Genomic DNA, 18,168 nt, shown 5'->3' on the forward strand with positions numbered 1-18,168 from the left:
TCGTATCAATAAGCCACAAGTCCAATTAAGATTGTCTGCAGGGAGTGCCCTGAAGATCGGTCGTCGGTATCTACAGATTTGATGTGGCTCGATTCTCTATCAGAATCTCCTGAGAAAAGATCACCATATTCTGAGTGGCCGGTGTATAAATCGGGGTTTAACACGCATATACGTACGGTAAGAATTTGTCTATCAATCACATCTGCTCTTATTGACGAAGAAGAGATTCTCGAGTTTTTGAGTGTAAACATCCCATTTCCTCATCATTATCATCTTGAGCAGCCACATATATCAAAGACGTTGCACGACTTCCACCGCCCTATTTGATTGTCCGGTTGTTCCGTTTGTCTGTTTATGCCCGTGCCCAACATCTCTCTAGTTTCTTTCTCAATTTGCCTCCCAAAATCGATACAAAATATCGATTCATCTCTCCTATAATTCTGCGATTCTTCCTCTTTAATTCGAAAGTCGAAAGTCGAAAGTCGATATTATTCGATACAAACGCGACCATGTCTCCTTCCCGAACTCTCCCAACCCTTACTCAGGCGGAAGTCGCCTCTCATAACTCTGCAGATAGCTGTTATGTTACTATGGGCACAAGGGTCTTTGACGTTACAGATTTCGTTGACAGCCATCCAGGTGGAGGTGAACTGGTATTAGAATACGCTGGTCAAGATGTGACGAAGATCTTAAAGGACGAGCTCTCGCACACCCATTCCGAAGCTGCTTACGATGTTCTTGAGGATTCTTTTATCGGATTTGTTGCTACAAATAAGGTTATCGATACCGCTACCAAGAGTACAAAACCAGATTCCATTGTTCCACTTCCACCCTCAAAAGAAGGCTTGAAGGAATTGAAAGAGAATGGATCCGCAAATTCTCTGCCTGTTTATGCCAGTACTGGGATGTCCACGGAAGATGACTTGAACAAGGAGACGGATGTTGTAAATGATTACAAGACACACAAGTTCCTTGACCTAAACAAGCCATTGTTGATGCAAATCTGGCGTGGTGGGTTTAGCAAGGAGTTCTACTTAGAGCAAGTCCATCGACCTCGTCATTATAAGGGAGGAGAGTCTGCACCTCTTTTTGGAAACTTCCTTGAACCTTTATCCAAGACAGCTTGGTGGGTTGTGCCTATGGTTTGGGTTCCACCTGTCGCCTACGGCACATACCTCGCGAGCAAAGGATTCAATAACATCGCCGGAGAAGCAGCATTTTGGTTCTTGGGTCTCTTCCTTTGGACTTTGGTGGAGTACATTTTGCATCGATTCCTCTTCCACCTCGATAAGTATGTACATCTTTCTACTTCTCTACTCTAAATCCGACAGCGAATCAAGCTAACACATATCTCTAGATGGCTCCCAGATAATCGAGTAGCACTCACGCTCCACTTCTTACTTCACGGCATTCACCACTATTTGCCAATGGATAAGTACCGATTGGTTATGCCTCCTACCCTCTTCGTTGTTTTAGCGACTCCTTTCTGGAAGCTTGCACATGCTGTGTTCTACTGGGATTGGCATGTGGCTACAGCAGTGTTCTGCGGAGGGATCTTTGGATACATCTGTTATGATTTGACACATTACTTCCTCCACCACCGCACACTCCCTTCGTACTGGAGACAATTGAAGAAGTACCATCTTCAACATCACTTCATGGATTATGAAAACGGATTCGGAGTTACCAGCAGATTCTGGGATTGCATTTTTGGAACTCAGCTCGCGCCCGCGCCAAAAACTGTATGAAGTGGAGATGGATAACGAATTTGTAAATGATGCAGCCAATCTAGGAAAGAATGGTGTGTTTTTGGAATGACTTGACGAGATAGAACTATCAAGACATTCTGGTCTCGGCGTTCATGAATCAGACTGGACACGGAGAGCAGGCTGGCCTTTCTGGAAGAATTAATAGTTTCGTAGCCTTTTTTAATATCCTAATATAGACTTTTTACTTTCGATGAATCATGAATCATAACCTTTATGTCACATTCACCACCAAACAGTTATAAATGTAGCACTCAATTCACGTCAAAATACCAATCATGGACCAAAAACTTTGCGTCGCGGCCAGAATTATTTTGATCGTTCAAAACACGTGGTGCAGGTGCAATGTCCAAACTAAGAAGAAACACTAGACTGACTAATTCATGTTTTTCCCACCAGCCACTTTCTGTACAAGACAACAACTTTAACTTTCAAAAGTCTTTCACTAATTCAATATCCATCAATCTTTGACGGCTTCAAAAACCACTAGCCATCGTATTTTGTCTATCTAAGTTGCCAACCAATCATTTGGAACAAGAAGATCTTCGAATTTGTGTCCGTCTCAGGCGAGTAACTACCCTCACCATGTCCGCCCTAGACGTTGAAGCCCTCTTGGATTCAACTGCAGCTGCCACTCCTGTTGAGCAAAATGGATCTACTAAGGCTAAAGAATCCGATGACCGCCACAAGGGTGAGCGCAGTGAAAGACGCGACCGTGATAGACTCCGCGATGATAGCAGGGATCGCGACAGAGATAGAAAGCGCCGGGCTCGCAGCAGAGATAGAAATGAGAAAGATGGCACCTCAACTCCAACAAGTGAGCATGGAAGCGCAAAGGGTAGACGCAGAAGTAGAAGCCGAGATGATAATCGTCGACAACCTCGTCGCCGCAGAGATACCCCGGAAGATAATGGCCGCAGGGATGGAGATTATTATAGAGGAGGTAGGGGTGGTGGACGTCAACGCTCACGTACCAGAAGTCCCGATAGATATTACCGTCCTCGAGGTGACCGCCGTGACCGCGATGAGGCAGACAAGCCTCGAGAAGAACGTAGGCCGAGAAGCCCCAAACGAGAAGGAACACCCCCCTTGTCTGAAGACGAACGGGATAGGCGCACCGTTTTTGTGCAACAACTAGCAGCTCGTCTCAGAACCAAAGAACTCATCGCATTCTTTGAAAAGGTTGGCCCCGTTAAGGAGGCTCAAATTGTCAAGGACAGAGTCAGTGGTAGATCTAAAGGGTATGTGTTTTTTTTATAATTCTTTCATGGTTTACTTACTAATTTTGCACAGTGTTGGCTACGTTGAGTTCAAAAACGAAGAATCAGTTCCTGCTGCTATACAACTCACTGGACAGAGACTCCTAGGAATCCCAATCATTGCACAACTGACCGAGGCTGAGAAAAATCGACAAGTTCGTAATCCCGAAGCTACCACGAGTAACCCTAATCAAATTCCATTTCATCGACTATATGTGGGCAATATACATTTCAGCATCACCGAAAGCGATTTACAGAATGTATTCGAGCCCTTTGGTGAGCTCGAATTTGTTCAATTGCAAAAAGAGGAGCAAGGACGTAGTCGAGGTTATGGATTTGTTCAGTAAGCTTTTCCCATGGAAATTCCTGTAGTTATGCTAACCAGTACAATAGATTCCGTGATCCAAATCAAGCTAGAGAAGCGTTGGAGAAGATGAATGGGTTTGATCTTGCTGGCAGACCAATTCGTGTTGGTCTTGGAAACGATAAGTTCACTCCTGAATCTACCGCCAGTCTTCTGCAAAGATTCCATGGCCAAAGCCACCAACAACAATTCCAGGGTTCCGCATTTTCTGGCGCTGGTGGGCGTGGTCCTACCGCTGCTGGCGGCAGCAACTTCGATCGTGCTGGTGGTCGAGATAATGATAAAGGTGCGGGTGGTGCCAGTGCTTTGGACGACACTGACGTTGGCGGCGTGAACTTCAACAATTATAGTCGAGATGCATTGATGAGAAAACTCGCCAGAACAGATGATACCACCGTTGCGGCAAACCACGAAAGAAGAGAAGTATCAAAACCCAAAACAGAAACCAAAGCTTTACCAGTCAATGTCAACATGGCTAGCCGTTGTGTTGTACTTAAGAACATGTTCGATCCTACAGAGTTAGTAATACATTGCCTTGTGTCGATTCGTTGCTAACCAATTTCACAGAGAGGACGGTGAGAACTGGGAAAAAGAACTCGAGGATGATGTCCGCGCAGAAGCGGAAGAAAAATATGGCCACGTTGTTCACATTGCTTTAGATCCAAACTCCCAAGGAGATATTTATCTCAAATTCGATCGAGTACAAGGAGGAGAGAATGCCATCAAGGGTCTGAATGGAAGATATTTTGGTGGGCGAATGATTAGCGCTACTCCTGTTGTGGATGCAGTCTACAGCAGTTTGTTCTCTCGCACAAAGGCTATGTGATATGCTAATAATGGCCTACACTTCATTTGTATTAGGGTCACATCTGGTAAGACACAAACTCCTCTTTTAAATAACTAAGACTAATGATGGGTAGATTTTTTATCACAGAAATCTTTATGCGATAGGCATACCTTCGACAAACCTCGCGATACTTCGATTACTTCAAGCAGTAACCACATCTATGTTCACAATGCATAATTCAAGTATCTAAGATGATCCGGACTTGAAACTCGCTTCAAGAACCTCAAGCAAACGTCCAATAACATTGCTGATTTCTTTGTGCAGGAGCTTCTTCTCAAGCCTTACCCTCTGCCTATAATTCCACTGATTGCACATAGGAACACTCTTTACTGTATACAAATTCACTCGTTTTCATTTCATTTTGGCATGCAAGCTCTCAGGTTTCATGGTAGCACACTTTTAGTTAGATGGAGTAATAAAATGATCACTATGACCTTCCATCGATATTCATTATGTGATAATTATGGTGCTGCTGACCGACGCAACCTAGCTGCAGACCAAATATAGGTATGTTAAGCTACATACCACATATTCGGTCAAGGGTCTGCAAGTGCTAGGACCTAGTGTAGTATAATTCCCATGATTGAGCTTTGAACCATTGTAGATGTGATTTTATCAGCGAAGAAAGTTGTGTGCGCTGCAGGTTATCGAATGTTTTTTTAAGCAATTGTCCTCATTTTGCCTGAAACCTTTTCCTGCCAGCTATGATAGCGTCCAAATGACAATGTCCATCTAATAAACTTGCTTCAGTTGTCGTTTATAGTAAAGTTTGACACTAAGCGAAGTCTTGATATCTATCGGGTTGGATCGCAAGAGAGCTCTTAGATGATCAAAGACTGTTAGGTCAAGAAACCACAGTCTCCTTGCAAATGACGATAGATGCAACAATTGGAGTTCTAAGAACGCAATACTTATAGCTAGGACTAGGCATATATGATTCTGCAGGACTGCGTCAAATGTGACCTGGTAGTGAATGAACAGCTTTACCATTTACTCGTGAGTTCAGCTCCCACGGTATTTGTTTGTTGGGAATACAAGTTGTTGGTGTCTCTCTTGAATGCTCAAACCTGTTTTCGACATAGGGATAGAGAAGTCTTGTCCGGATTATGACTTCCTTGGTGAGGGTTAAATTTCAGGGAGTTGAGAAAGCAGGGTATGAGAGGATATACCAGTGCTGTGTGCAACTCGAAAGTCTTCAATGTGTGCTTTGCTGACTGCTGTTTAGTATGTAACTGCTTACCCAAAGCCCAGTCTTGACAAATGAGTCTCAGGTCTGGTTTGTTGAATGTAGGATGGACATTATAAACCAGAATCAAGGTCTCAAGGATATTTTCACAGGGGTTTCGCTGAAAAGAGGTTGAACGGCAAAGATGCTGATACTGAATAGATTTTGGACCCCTTTTTCATGGAGAGTGAACTTGTAGTCAAAACCTCCCATGGTCAATGGCAATTGTTCATCCCAAAAAGCTTAACGTTTTACAATGTGCGAACGTTTGTCACTTTGCTTAGAATTATGAGAATGCTATTCTTCAATCCTAGCCTTCACGAAAGGAAGCGCACACAGTTTACTTGGGTGTAATTCTCAGCTCCCGCTCGAACTATCTTCAGATATGACAGCTCTGGAATCAACGATCGTTTGTTGAACAGTGAACTTATAAAACGGCAAAGACAAGTGAGAGCCGAAGCCAGCTTCAAAAAAAACCAGCCATTCTGAAATCTAAAGAAGACATGTGGGGTTTGACCAATTCACCTCCACAACTCCGCCACAATTACCCCACAATCTCAACACAACACGCCACACCAACCGAACACATCATCACCTCGACCTTCTGACAACGAGAACAAACCCACGATGTCAAACAAAAGAAGATCGAGAATGTAAAAAAAACAAAATGGAGAACTGAGCAAAATATTATTTGCGCCAACGGGGAATCGAACCCCGGGCCCAAGCAAACTCGTGAAGATGTATATCTTGACGTGGGAAGCTTGGATTTTACCACTAAACCATTGGCGCTAGTATTTTAGTGTTATTGAGTGTAAAATTATGTATATATACACTTTGTGTCCTTGCTGCTTTTGAGGTATCTTTCGCAAACCAGTTTCTATTCACGGGCCGTGAATGATTTTATCTAAGTAACACTTGATTTATCTTTTGTACCATTTTCTCCCTTTTCAATTGGTTATGTCGTTGGGTTCTAAATCACCTCGTTGTCGCGTTGTCGATATGATATGATCGAGAGGGTTTACGGGAAGGAAGCTTTTCTTTCATATTACGTGTCGTATATTTAATATCTTCTTCTCGGGAACCTTATCAAGCAAGAGATAGAAAGATGTTCAATCATTCTGAGATAGGGAAATACTACACGAATGGTCAATACCCGAGCGCGTAATTGGAGAAGCTTGTACGAGCCTCGAATGGTATCTCATTTTGTGATTCACGTAAATGTCATGCTGCTCGATCTTTCTTGAGTCTGCGACCAAGCTGATGTTCGGTTATATGGATGTACTGTGAGTCGATTGCTGAAATCATGGCTTGTATTGGCACTCGCTCGGGGCGTTGAGAGGTGAGAATCACGGTGTTGAGCTAGTAATTTCGAGGGTACATTTTTCAGGATTTGTAGTTGCGTGTTTGGAATAAAGTGGTTATTTAATTCAACAATAGCAAATCCAGGTGATATCGATCTCTCGAGAGATGGTTATAGAATCCTAGCGAAATTCATTTCTCTTCAACCCAAAATCTTCTAGTCAAAATCTTCGTGTGCAAGTAGCGTGATTCTCAATTCCCCATATCTATCTAGTAAACGAGGAAGCAAGCAATCAATCAGACAAATCAGCTCATGAAAACTATACCGCATGACCAGATCTTTAGTAAATTCTCAATTCCCCATTAGGTTGTTAGAACCGTTGGTTCCCGGTGGTTTCCACCTTCTTCTCGCATTCCATGACCTCCGTCCGATTGACTCTTCTCCACCTCCAGCCCAGTACATCCGCGCTTCGTTCTCCCAGGCGCGAGAACGCAACTCCCTCGATCCCTTGGTCTCCCGACCCATCGCCCTCGCACAACCAGATTGATACAGCCAGCGCTCCAAAATGGATCCCCCCCCACCCCTATTCCTCCAACCGACCGACCGACCATGCAATACATTCAACAAGCACATATCGATACCTTCACCCTGATCATTGAAATAAAAGAACTCGAATTTCAAACACTCGTATACATTAAGAAAAGGGTGTCACGAGATGAGATTAAAAGATATGCAGAGTGAAAAGTATGCGATTCCCATCGGGGCACAAGTCAGCGGAGAGTGAGAGGATTCGAGATGAGATATCGGCATTGAGACTTTTTTGGTTGACTTGTTAGGGATTGGTGGATACGACGAAAGGTGACTCTTTATGTGGATATTGGGGGATGGAAGTAGGAGATGACTTGCTTATGATTCTTATCTAGTGTTGCTACCTATATTTATTTCGCCGGAAAGACGTCCTACATTGCCTCAGCGACTTCGCAAGGGACTGACGGAAATTGGTGGGACTTGACAATCATTCGCCATCTGGGGTCATGAAGGGTAATAGAACGAAGCGCTCATGCGGGTTCACATTCAGTAAAGCTGAAAATCAATTTGAATATTATGTGGAGACAATTTGAGAAACAAAACTTTTGATTCTTGGATTTGAGTGACGATCATGATGGTACATTTTATACAAGACTGCTATTTTTTTTTACGTCGATTCCATGCCAGATCTCACCCATAATTAGAGCCTAGGACACACAATAATTTTACAATGCTCTAAATCCACTCACACAATTCTCTATTGTGACTTTTCCTCGCTTGTCTCTTCCACTGATTTCATCATTTCATTTCTCTCCTCAGCCGCCCTCTTCATTTCCTCATACCCCTCGTAAACACCGACCTCCTTTGGCTCCTCTCTAAAGTCCAACGTCTTGACCGGTTTATTTGCCTCCTTCTCCGTAATCCTCCGCCTCCACGCCCGACCACTTTGTGCCAAGTGCTTCAGATGCGCAATAAATTTACTGTTTCTTTCTTCTGCCCATTTGGTGTCGGGCTCATCTGATCTTCTCAAAGCTGTCTTTCTTCTCAACTGGGTTGCTTTATAAAGATTCATAGCCCTTTCATGATTGGGAATTTCAGATAATGCGTATTCAACGATCCATTTATCATCTTTCGTCAGCTTTTCCGGTCGTACTACGTAGTTGTCATTGACCTTGTTGCGAATGGCAAGATGCATTGCTAAAATTTCCTTTTGAGGTTCTTCCTCTGGAAGAATTGACTCGATATCTGATATAAGTGTTTCGTCGTTGTTATCTGCTTCATTCGAATTCAATGACTCATCAGTTGAGCTTTCTTGAGACTCTGGAGACTCTTGATTTGGTTCATCGAGATCCGAAGTTTCCTCGGCTGAGTCAATTAATAGACCCTCATTCTCAACAAGTTCTGGTTCACGAGCTTCAAATGCTTCGACGTTGCTTTTTTGTCCCTCCGAGGTTTGTTCAACTGGGTCGGCGAGGAGACCTTCTTGCATGACTGTTTCCTCAACAGCAATTTCCCTAAGATCGCTAGGGGTTGCTTCTTCACTTGAGTTTTCGAGCTCCTTTTCGGAGTCTTTTCCTTCAGTTTCCTCTTCTTCCTCTTCCTCCCCATCGTCGTCCTCCTCCTCCTCCTCTTCCTCCTCCTCATCTTCTCCTTCTTCCTCATCCTCCTCATCTTCCTCATCATCCTCCTCATCATTCTCTTCATCGGCATCCTCATCCGCCTCTGCAGTAGTCTTTTCCATATCCTCGTCGTGCTCTGTTTCTTCATTATCTTCTATAATATTATCTGTCTCCTCATCGGCATCAACATCATCTTCTTTCCACAATTTGTTCTCACTGTCTTCCGCAGCATCAGCCCCACCTTGTTCACTATAAGACGAGGTTGACAGGAACTCTTCCACACGTTGTTCAACCTCCTCCAATGTCAAACCAGTGACATCATGATGCTCAACCAAGCTCTCAGCAATTTCCTTTGCACTCTTGATCTCGTATTCATCATTTTCCATGCTTTCTTCAATCTTAGCACGGAGGTCTTCCCACTCAGCATTCTTTTTCTCTTCCAACTGCTCTTCCTCTCCCTTCTCACCATGTAGACCAAGAACGCGAGCTTCGAATGCTTCAATCTCTGCTTTGTTTGTATCCTGTATCTTTTGTATCTCTTCCTCTTCCATAGGCTCAGCAAAAATGTACATAAATGGCGTCTCGACATTACCACGAGTTTCGAAATGTAAACGTAATGATTTTCCTGGAAATCTAGCAGTTGCGCGATCTAAGGCTTTGTTGAGTAAATCAACGCTGAGCTTGAACTCGCTATCTCCAGTGGTGGTATCCGTCGTGCCGTGAATAGTATTGTCTAGTTCTGGTAAACTGATATATTGGAAGCCGAAAATTCGCTCAATGTTGTGATATGCAACAAAGATGCCATCCATACGACCCATTCTGACTTGCAGAGAGTACTTTAAGAATGCAGCTCTGATCATATCAAAGTACTCTCGTTCAAAAGAGTTGTATTCTCCATGAAGGCTAAAGATCTCGTAGCCACTTCCTTCTGCGTAGTTTTCAATGTCCATACGAATGGAGATTACAGCTCGTGTCTTTAGATCAAACATGCCACTCCCCGGAAGGCGGGGATCGTGGGCGTCGAGTTGGGATCGCATGAGGAAATCGCCCATTGTAGTATAATGGAAGGATTCAACTTCGTTACGTTGATCTTCTGTGATTAAACTCGAGTTCTCTTTTCGATACTGTTCAAACTCTTCTTTCGGTAAAGTGAGAAGCTTCTCCATTGATTTTCCAAGCATGCTTAATATATTGGCTGTATCAAATTGCTTATCCGCATCAATGGCATAAACTCCGTCCCTCTCCCTTAAAAAGACTGCTGATGGGCCTCGCTGGAGAGCAGTGAAAGAATTAAATTCAACAGGGAAATTTTGTGATAGCATGCTTGTATTGATCGGTCTCCATTGTGACAGCAAGAAATGAAAATGGGCAAGAGATGCCGACATACTTGAAGTTGAACCTGTATACTTTCTCTTTTCATGTTTGGCAGTCCCAATCAATGCTTCATCTCTCGAAGAAGTGACATATTGTTTCAAAGCTGTGAAATCGAATTCACTGACGGGCATAATCTTCTGCAAGTAAGGGTCAAAGTTGAACACTCGTGACCGAGGATCCTGGAGATGATACACTCCAGGGTTGAACAGGGCTCTTTCAAGTCCATATGATAGTCCAGGGACTGGAGGTTGTTTCTTCTGTACTGGTACTAGCTGAAGAGAATCCGGGTCTACTGACTTTACTTCAAATGCAGTTGTGCCCGGAGACTTTCTCATCGGTCCTGTCTTGATTGATTTACCCTTCGCAGGCGCAGCCTTTTCGCGACTTGGTTTCTGCTCCTTCGCGGGTTTAGACTTTCTATCCACAATCCTCCTGACTGGACCTTGATGAATAGATTCAAATGAAGCCAGCATTCCAGCCAGATTAGTTGATGAGCTCACAGCTTCAGAAACCACATCCTCCTTCTTCGGCGTTGGCCTATTGACAAGAGATGCACGCAATTCTTTCATTACTTGAGTCCGGTCTGTGGTAGTTAAGCCTCCCTTTTGAATAAGGTCGACGAGGTCCTTTCTTGCAGCAGCTTCTCCCTTCTCAGCTACCATAGCTTCGTAGATGGAATGCAGCTGCCAAGGAGCTACCTTGAGATTTTTTGTGTCATCACTGGCAGCATCATTGCTTTCGATCTTTCGGATCAAGCTCTTCGAGCTGGTTGAATTGACATAATTGATAAGTTTTTGCTTGACCTTTTTAATTCGATCCTTCGACTCAATTTCTTCTTCGTTTGTCTTTTTGGATGTTGTATTACCACTTGTAGTCTTTGATTTGGGCGTACCCTTCTTCGCATTCTTCTTCGTCTTCGTTTTTGATTTTGCGCCAGAGTCTTTGATGTTCGTTTGGTTCCCGCCTTTAGGATTTATGTCCCCTTGACCCAAGGTGGCCTGCTGCTGTTCACCCTTCTCTTCCTCATTGACTTGCCTTGCCAGTTTCTTCTTTTTCGACTTCGAGACCTTTTTTGACTTCGAGGCTTCAATTGAACTTAGCACACGAGCTTTTTCTGCCTTATTAGTGTCACCACTATCTTTTGGAGTACTATCGGCCTTCTTGGTGTCAGCATTCGTATTTTTCTTCTTGTAATTAAGTCGTGTTGTCGAAAATGTGGCGGCATTTCTAGGTGCCCGCGGCGCGCCCCGTATAGCATTTGAGTATAGTGGAAGAGCATCTGAAGTTCCAAGAAGTTTCGAGAGGCATGATGTACAGACGTGTGACTGCTGCAGCTTAGGAGTCCGCCGACTTAGAGAGACAAACATGAGAATGGTTTAGAGAATAAACCTCTTTTGTTTATACAGTTAACCACTGGACTTGTTCCTTATCGTCGATGATTTCGTTTTTTTTTCTCGATTGTCTCCCACCTCTATCTTAGCGTGCTTTGTGGAACAGGGCGTGCACGGGTACCGATACCCTTACTCCACAGGAAACATGATCCCACGGCGATCAAGTTTTCTTATTAATAAAGACATCGAGAGAGGTCAAGCTTTGGAGTAGTCGGGAGAGACTGGAGCATTTTCCCATTGTGATTGGATCGCATGTATGGCATATAGCACAGTATATTTGATAGAGATCAAGAGCACTAGAACAAGTCAAAGTGATTACAGTACATTTCCATTATCATTGTACCCATCCATAGCCACAATATCCGCACATTTATTATGAACACCATCTCAGCGCCAATCGTAACAAAATCAAGCAAATGGGTATATGCGTAGAGAGCATCCAGTTATCTCAAGCCAAACGCCCACCAATGCCAGCCATGCAAAAACATTAATCAAATCGCCCATTGTTCTCTCTATAGCACGTCCCTATACCTTTTCCCTAACACCTTATCCACCAAAAATAATGCAATATTCGAAGCAATTAATGTCCTGGTAAAGCTTCGTGTGCTACAGCACAAGCTTCTTCGAAGGTCGCCTGAGCCTCATGCCTCTTTCCAGATATGTCATAGAATTGCGCCAATAACCCTTCAGCAACAGAAACCCACAACTTGTTCTTGCTATGGTTAGCCTGCTTTAGTGCAGCCAAGGCACTTTTTTCTGCTTGATCCCCTAGACAGTTATTGAAGAATTTACTGCACATAATGTTAAGGACGAGGCATAAGAATTGCGTGTTGTGCGAAGCCTTTGCCTTAGCTAAAGCTGCAGACAGATGATTTTTGGTTTCGTGAATCATAGCGGAATTTCCGGTCTTAACAGTCGCCCTAAGTATTGAAAATGCTGTCTGGATATCTTTGGTAGGATGATTGACGCAATATGGCTCAAGTTTCGAAATAAGCGTGACATTCTCAACGGGATCTTGCCAAATTTCATCTTGTAAAATCAAGAGAACGTTGAGAGCAGCGAGAATTGCAACATCACGCTCAACCTGATCTTCAGAGGACAGATCGTATAATTGAAATGTCTCATGCTGGAAGACTTTCAAAGCAGCCTTCAAATCGCCAGTTCCCTGGAAATAGACCCCTTCGAGATAAAAGGCGAGAGTCCCTAGTCGCCCTGACAAAGGAATTTCAAATTTTTCTGCAGCGGCTGTTATACAAGTCATAGACTGTTTTACTTGTGACCAATTTCCCACAGCAGCGCAACAGAATGCCATGTATATGTGTAAATAACATAGAATGTGACCACGCCATTGTTGTTTGGCGACGATCTCGGACAATAGACCCGGGGATGCTTTGGATGCTCGAGATTCATCTCCTGCAATGATAGTTAGTATTGACGTATAGAAGAAAACAATGTCGATTACCTATAATTCTGCCTAGTCCCTCTTTGAGGAATCTCACAGCTTTTTGATCGAGGGGATTTTTGTGCATTAAAACTATTCCTGATAGCAGATAACTGTAATCATGTTAGAGATTCTCAGAGCGAGTCAAAAAGCGTGTGTACGAACGTCAAGGCATATGCATCTCTCTTATTCAAAAATGACATGACCATCTGGCCTCGTCCATCTTCCCTTGTACTCAAAACATTTCGGGTATCTTGACTGATGAGATTTTTGACTTTGTGAACGCCGTCTATAGGTATGGTAAGGGTATCATTTTCGATGCTCCATGCCGTGTTTTTTAATAAATCGTCCATAACCATCTGCATTGCCCTCAAAGTACTTAGCATCTGAGCTGGATCTCCACGGAGTATGCTACAAATAACGTCAAGAATATGAGTAAGACCAATGAGTTGAGGTATGCTGCTTTTGTTGTCAAGCTGATAGGTTCGTGCCGCAGCAATAGCTCGTTGAACATGCTCAATTCCATCTACTCCGGCGGACTTCAAGTGGGCAAGAGCTTCCATAAGGGATGCAACAATGTATACAGAACGATCTCCCTGTTGATTTGCAAGGATTGAAATGCCTCGAATACTTTGAATAGCCGCATGGTTATCTGTTGGAGTCCTTAATTGTAAAGCATGTGATGCTCTTAGAAATCGGAATACATAGACCCAGGAATTGTGTTGATAGCTAACAACAGTTAGTGATTATAGAAAACATATGGGACTGTTTACATACGCTTGCGCATCAGAGATGTGGCTGTCAAGTGTCTTCATTGCTGCTTTCGGATTTTTCTCAAACATCAATCGAGCGAATAAGAACTGCATTACGTATTTGAGGTCGTAGTAGTGATTCTAATCTCATATTAGAAACCTTAGCCATGAAAAAGAAAATGTGCCATACTCTTTCGCAAAGGATTATGCCTTGACTAAGCATGGTCTCTGCCTCTGCATAGTTGTTTGTCTCTTCGTATATAATGCCGGCGATCCGTAATCGAACTCTAGCTTCCAATCTTGCAGACAATTTCAATTGCTTCAAAGCAATCGTCAAACATTCCAAGCCCATAGTAATCAGTTTGTGATATTCGTGAACATTTTCTTCCGTCATGGCGATCGCAACTGCTGGTGCAAGTTCATGCGCTGCACCGAAATACTCCTCTGCCAGCGATATCAAGAGTAGAGGATAATCAAGTTCCATCGGGGGTTTCGTATGGGCCATTTGAGGATTTATTTGCTCCATTGGCATGTTTGAAGGAGGCTGTATGCGATGTTGTGGAGCGCGTTGACTGATAGGATATTGTTGCTGGATGGGTTGTGGGATTTGAACCTGAACCTGAACTTGAGGTTGAGATTGAGGTTGAGGTTGAGGTTGAGGTTGATAATACTGCGACGCGGTGGATGGAGCCGTATGGAAATTGTCGGGCGCATATCCAGTCGCGGGCATGTCATATTGAAGTCGAGCATTGTGATTCCAATATGATGTTTGGCCCTGTTGCATGTCTCCTCCCATCTGGTATTGTTGCATGTTTGCACCATTCTGCATCATCATACCGTTCCTGCCGTATTGAGGCGAATTGTCCTGCGGAGGATATGCATTTGGATCATACCCGGGCCAAATATTGGGCATGCCATGATTTCGAGACATAACTCGCCCCTCTGTTGAAATAGCCCTCCGTCAAAATATATCGGCGCGGTGGTGAAATCTAAGAGATAGGACGATATAAATGAATGTTCACGAACATGTCCAGAACATTGAAAGGACGAATGACATAAGAATGCTCTCTGCAAGGATGCCAACTAGATGATCAACGTGAGCCAATGAGAACCGAAGGGTTTCACCGAGGTCCTTCCCGACAATCTCCATGAGTTTTCACCACAATTTTGCAAGTGGGTGGGTGTTGTGGGTGTGAAGCAAAAGGAGGTCTGGTCTGTACCGTACATCTGCTGGCGTATGTACTTCACTCACTACTTATAACCTGTTCCATCTCCCTTCTTCTTTTCTTGTACCAATTGCAATTACAATTCGCTTCCTTTTCAATAGATGTGTGTATACCTACGTATCTAGTACAATCTGTCAATTTGTCTTTCGTTAGAAGAAGCGACCATTTCACGCCCTGTTGCACCAAAACAGTTCTAGAAGCTTTTTAATAAACGTTATTCACAAACCAATTAGGATGGAGTGGCTTGGACATGCAAAGATTGGATTTACCCATCCTCCAAACCCCATAAACTTCAAAAGCAAAGATGGTTCTACAACAGATCTTCTCAAAATATGTGAAGAGTCAACTCCACCGTGTCGTCTCAACCCCCTTTTATTCAACGGTAAAGAAATTCTTCCCTGCAATGGTCGATTTGGACGTGAAGTGACTAACTCCCATAGGTCACATGCAAACGTTCTGGACAGTTGTCAAGAACGATGGACCTCCCATTTTCTATAAACGAAAGCTATTTGAGAATGAGGATCCAGCTTTCCAAGGCTCTTTTGCTGTTGATTTCGTAGTCCATGAGCCGCATAGCGAGGTTGATGATACTTTGCCTATCCGTACTGTATACTATACGGATGAAGAGTTCTCAGGAATTGCATCTTTAGATAGCCGACCAATGCTTGTGACCTTACATGGACTTTCCGGCGGTTCTTACGAGATCTATCTTAAGCATGTATTGGAGCCTTTGGTTGGAGCCGATCATGCTTCCAAATGGGAGGCATGCGTTATCAATAGTCGTGGATGTGCCAAACATAAAATCACGAGCAGTGTCCTGTACAATGCAAGAGCTACGTGGGATACTCGCCAGACAATTGCTTGGCTGAGAAAGACTTTTCCCAACAGACCTTTGTTTGGTATCGGTTTCTCTCTAGGAGCTAACATTCTTACCAATGTACGTTTCTCAGTTGTTCCCGTTCACTTAATCTTCCCTAGCTGTACACATCTTCTTTCCCCCCTGCCGTTTGCCTCTCAAGTTTTGCCATAATTCCTACGTATCCTTGTATTCACACCTTGCCTTTATTGACATATCCTAGTACATCGCCGAAGAAGGAGATGCATGCGTCCTCAAAGCCGCCGTCGTCTGTTCCAACCCTTGGAACTTAGATGCTGGATCACTCGCTCTCCAAAGAACCTGGCTTGGAAGAGAAGTTTACTCCAAGACCATGGGTAGCAATATGAAAAGACTCGTTGAACTTCACCATGACCAGATCATTAAAAATCCCAAGATTGATTTCGACAAGATCAGAAACATTACCTACCTGCACGAATTCGACCGACAAATTCAAGGTCCTGCTTGGGGTTATCCTACAGAGGGTGCATACTACAGAGACGCTTCATCAACAGATTCGCTGCTCGCTGTGAAAATTCCTCTTTTTGCTATAAATGCTGAGGATGACCCTGTAAGTATCACCCACCCCTCTTGGACCTCAGTGGCCACTAACATATCTACAGATCGCTACCGGTGAATGCTTACCACGTGAAGAAATCAAGAAGAATCCTTACACAGTGCTATGTACCACATCTCTAGGTGGCCATTTATCATGGTTTGAAATTGGGGGTCACAGGTGGCATGCTCGCCCAGTAAGTTGAAGCTTTTTCGATTCGTATAACTACCACTAATCAAATGCAGTGTGTCAACTTCCTAAACAAAATGGCTTTTGAGGTACAGCTTGACACCATTGTTCCTCCCGACGCACACGATTCTGCTGAATTGAGTGCCCCTCGCCCTAAATTCCAACCGATGGTTCGAAAATGGACTTGAAATTCGGCTATTACAAGCAATCTGAACTAAAGATGTTGGAATATAGCGAGGCATGTTTTATAGACTTTATTTAGACATCGTAGCAATTCTCAAACACAGTAATAATCTAATGTCAATACACCGCTGGTATCTCTCAAATGCCATTTTCAATCCTCGTCCCACCCAAGTTGCATTCGCCATAACGCCCGAATATAATTATGCCTGCCTGCCTGTCTTTCCCACTCTGATAATCTTCAATTGGAAATCCGTAATTAGACCTTTCAAGCAAAAGAAACGGTCTTCTTTTTAGGCTTCAAAGGCTTCGTTCCAGCCAATGCCTCTCCCCTTCCATTATCACCATCATCATCTCCCCCTCTATTTCTCTTTTTCCTCAAACCCTGCTTCATTTCACTTAATTTTTCCTTTTGTAGCTGCTGTTTTCTCTCATGCTCTGCCTTTCTTGCCTCTCGAATCTCCTCCATCTGTCGGGCTCTCATCATCTTACTCTCGATTTGACCATCCTTGTCTGCGTTTACCATTGCGAGAATTGTCATCATGGATTCCTATTTGCGCAGGTGATTAGTCCAGGTTCCTCACGTAAACGATTAATTAGTCCAATCTCCCAACCCCAACCCCAACATCAGTCCTTCCCTCTCATCCCACACGCTCCGAGACGAAAAGACAGAAGAGAAAAAACCCACCCTATCATCCACAAAAACCTTGCCCTTCTTCTTTCCCTTTGGCTTCTCTACTCCCACTGGTGTAATCATATTCAGCGCCGGGATACCCAATTCCTTCTCCGTATAAACTCTCCTCTTCTTCTTCAACGTCGCCAATTTACTTCCTTGCTTCTGTTGTTTTGGCGGGGCTCCCTTAGACTGTGTAGCTTTTTTGCCTTTCGATTTCGAGACTCCATCGCTTTGAGCTCGAGAAACAGTTTTGCTGTTGCGGATTCCAGAGCCGTTTGCAGCATGCTTGGATGCATTTTTGTTTTTTACGGTACTGGTGCGGGAAGGCGCCATTGTGATGGTAGTTGAATTGAACGGTGGTGTTGTGAGGAGGAATGTTTGGTGATAGGATTTGGTATGCGATAAAAGATTTACTGATATGCGATGGTTTGATGGAAATTTACATTTTTTTGCCAAGAGATGCGGCGAGCTAGCGGACGGGGTGGAGCAATGAATGCCCCCCGCGAAACTTTAGAGACACCCTACGAGCCGAATAGACAATTATTTCGATGCATTACTTTGGGAGTCTGGTTATGGATCACAAATGATGAGTATACGAAAT

At 43.7% G+C, this 18,168-nt stretch overlaps 6 protein-coding genes across 8 annotated transcripts; 3 read left to right on the forward strand and 3 right to left on the reverse strand.

The window, feature by feature from the left end:
• The first annotated feature begins 65 nt into the window (after positions 1-65).
• Positions 66-2,033, forward strand: Bcscs7. Of its 3 annotated transcripts, none has more exons than XM_024691937.1 (3): positions 66-177; positions 224-1,291; positions 1,358-2,033. In XM_024691937.1, exons 2-3 carry the CDS (start codon positions 510-512, stop codon positions 1,746-1,748), a joined length of 1,173 nt encoding a protein of 390 aa, XP_024547710.1. In that variant the 5' UTR covers positions 66-177; positions 224-509; the 3' UTR covers positions 1,749-2,033. The 3 variants fall into 3 exon arrangements, with proteins under 3 accessions (XP_024547710.1, XP_024547711.1, XP_001560633.1); XM_024691938.1 differs by having other exon boundaries at positions 226-1,291; XM_001560583.2 differs by having other exon boundaries at positions 66-1,291.
• A 147-nt stretch (positions 2,034-2,180) lies between these two features.
• On the forward strand, positions 2,181-4,676 carry BCIN_03g04120 (hypothetical protein). Its single transcript, XM_024691939.1, has 5 exons — positions 2,181-3,007; positions 3,060-3,368; positions 3,419-3,907; positions 3,957-4,261; positions 4,310-4,676. Exons 1-4 carry the CDS (start codon positions 2,352-2,354, stop codon positions 4,213-4,215), a joined length of 1,713 nt encoding a protein of 570 aa, XP_024547712.1. The 5' UTR covers positions 2,181-2,351; the 3' UTR covers positions 4,216-4,261; positions 4,310-4,676.
• Positions 4,677-7,879: 3,203 nt separating this feature from the next.
• Bcpet127 lies at positions 7,880-11,708 on the reverse strand. Its single transcript, XM_001560587.2, has one exon. The coding sequence runs from the start codon at positions 11,647-11,649 to the stop codon at positions 8,047-8,049; it is 3,603 nt and encodes a 1,200-aa protein (XP_001560637.2). The 5' UTR covers positions 11,650-11,708; the 3' UTR covers positions 7,880-8,046.
• Positions 11,709-11,895: 187 nt separating this feature from the next.
• BCIN_03g04140 (hypothetical protein) lies at positions 11,896-15,029 on the reverse strand. Its single transcript, XM_001560588.2, has 5 exons — positions 14,057-15,029; positions 13,892-14,007; positions 13,280-13,843; positions 13,136-13,227; positions 11,896-13,086 (listed from the first exon to the last, which is right to left on the reverse strand). The coding sequence occupies exons 1-5, from the start codon at positions 14,795-14,797 to the stop codon at positions 12,254-12,256; spliced, it is 2,346 nt and encodes a 781-aa protein (XP_001560638.2). The 5' UTR covers positions 14,798-15,029; the 3' UTR covers positions 11,896-12,253.
• A 12-nt stretch (positions 15,030-15,041) lies between these two features.
• BCIN_03g04150 (hypothetical protein) lies at positions 15,042-16,952 on the forward strand. Its single transcript, XM_024691940.1, has 5 exons — positions 15,042-15,474; positions 15,533-16,029; positions 16,172-16,537; positions 16,590-16,718; positions 16,768-16,952. The coding sequence occupies exons 1-5, from the start codon at positions 15,327-15,329 to the stop codon at positions 16,897-16,899; spliced, it is 1,272 nt and encodes a 423-aa protein (XP_024547713.1). The 5' UTR covers positions 15,042-15,326; the 3' UTR covers positions 16,900-16,952.
• Positions 16,953-18,069, reverse strand: BCIN_03g04160 (hypothetical protein). The gene is made up of 2 exons (XM_001560590.2): positions 17,580-18,069; positions 16,953-17,441 (listed from the first exon to the last, which is right to left on the reverse strand). Exons 1-2 carry the CDS (start codon positions 17,898-17,900, stop codon positions 17,160-17,162), a joined length of 603 nt encoding a protein of 200 aa, XP_001560640.1. The 5' UTR covers positions 17,901-18,069; the 3' UTR covers positions 16,953-17,159.
• Between the last annotated feature and the right edge of the window lie 99 nt (positions 18,070-18,168).

Source organism: Botrytis cinerea, chromosome 3 (assembly GCF_000143535.2).
Source record: "Botrytis cinerea B05.10 chromosome 3, complete sequence".
Classification (NCBI taxonomy): Eukaryota; Fungi; Ascomycota; class Leotiomycetes; order Helotiales; family Sclerotiniaceae; genus Botrytis; species Botrytis cinerea.

Coding starts and splice junctions, on each gene's coding strand:
- Bcscs7 (XM_001560583.2), top strand. CDS start 510: ATGTCTCCTTCCCGAACTCTCCCAACCCTTACTCAGGCGGAAGTCGCC. Junction 1,292..1,357: donor TTCCTCTTCCACCTCGATAA/GTATGTACATCT, acceptor ACATATCTCTAG/ATGGCTCCCAGATAATCGAG.
- BCIN_03g04120 (XM_024691939.1), top strand. CDS start 2,352: ATGTCCGCCCTAGACGTTGAAGCCCTCTTGGATTCAACTGCAGCTGCC. Junction 3,369..3,418: donor CGAGGTTATGGATTTGTTCA/GTAAGCTTTTCC, acceptor CCAGTACAATAG/ATTCCGTGATCCAAATCAAG. Junction 3,908..3,956: donor AACATGTTCGATCCTACAGA/GTTAGTAATACA, acceptor CCAATTTCACAG/AGAGGACGGTGAGAACTGGG.
- Bcpet127 (XM_001560587.2), bottom strand. CDS start 11,649: ATGTTTGTCTCTCTAAGTCGGCGGACTCCTAAGCTGCAGCAGTCACAC.
- BCIN_03g04140 (XM_001560588.2), bottom strand. CDS start 14,797: ATGTCTCGAAATCATGGCATGCCCAATATTTGGCCCGGGTATGATCCA. Junction 14,008..14,056: donor GCATAATCCTTTGCGAAAGA/GTATGGCACATT, acceptor ATATGAGATTAG/AATCACTACTACGACCTCAA. Junction 13,844..13,891: donor CACATCTCTGATGCGCAAGC/GTATGTAAACAG, acceptor AACTGTTGTTAG/CTATCAACACAATTCCTGGG.
- BCIN_03g04150 (XM_024691940.1), top strand. CDS start 15,327: ATGGAGTGGCTTGGACATGCAAAGATTGGATTTACCCATCCTCCAAAC. Junction 15,475..15,532: donor CAACCCCCTTTTATTCAACG/GTAAAGAAATTC, acceptor TAACTCCCATAG/GTCACATGCAAACGTTCTGG. Junction 16,719..16,767: donor ACAGGTGGCATGCTCGCCCA/GTAAGTTGAAGC, acceptor AATCAAATGCAG/TGTGTCAACTTCCTAAACAA.
- BCIN_03g04160 (XM_001560590.2), bottom strand. CDS start 17,900: ATGGCGCCTTCCCGCACCAGTACCGTAAAAAACAAAAATGCATCCAAG. Junction 17,442..17,579: donor AGGTTTTTGTGGATGATAGG/GTGGGTTTTTTC, acceptor CTGCGCAAATAG/GAATCCATGATGACAATTCT.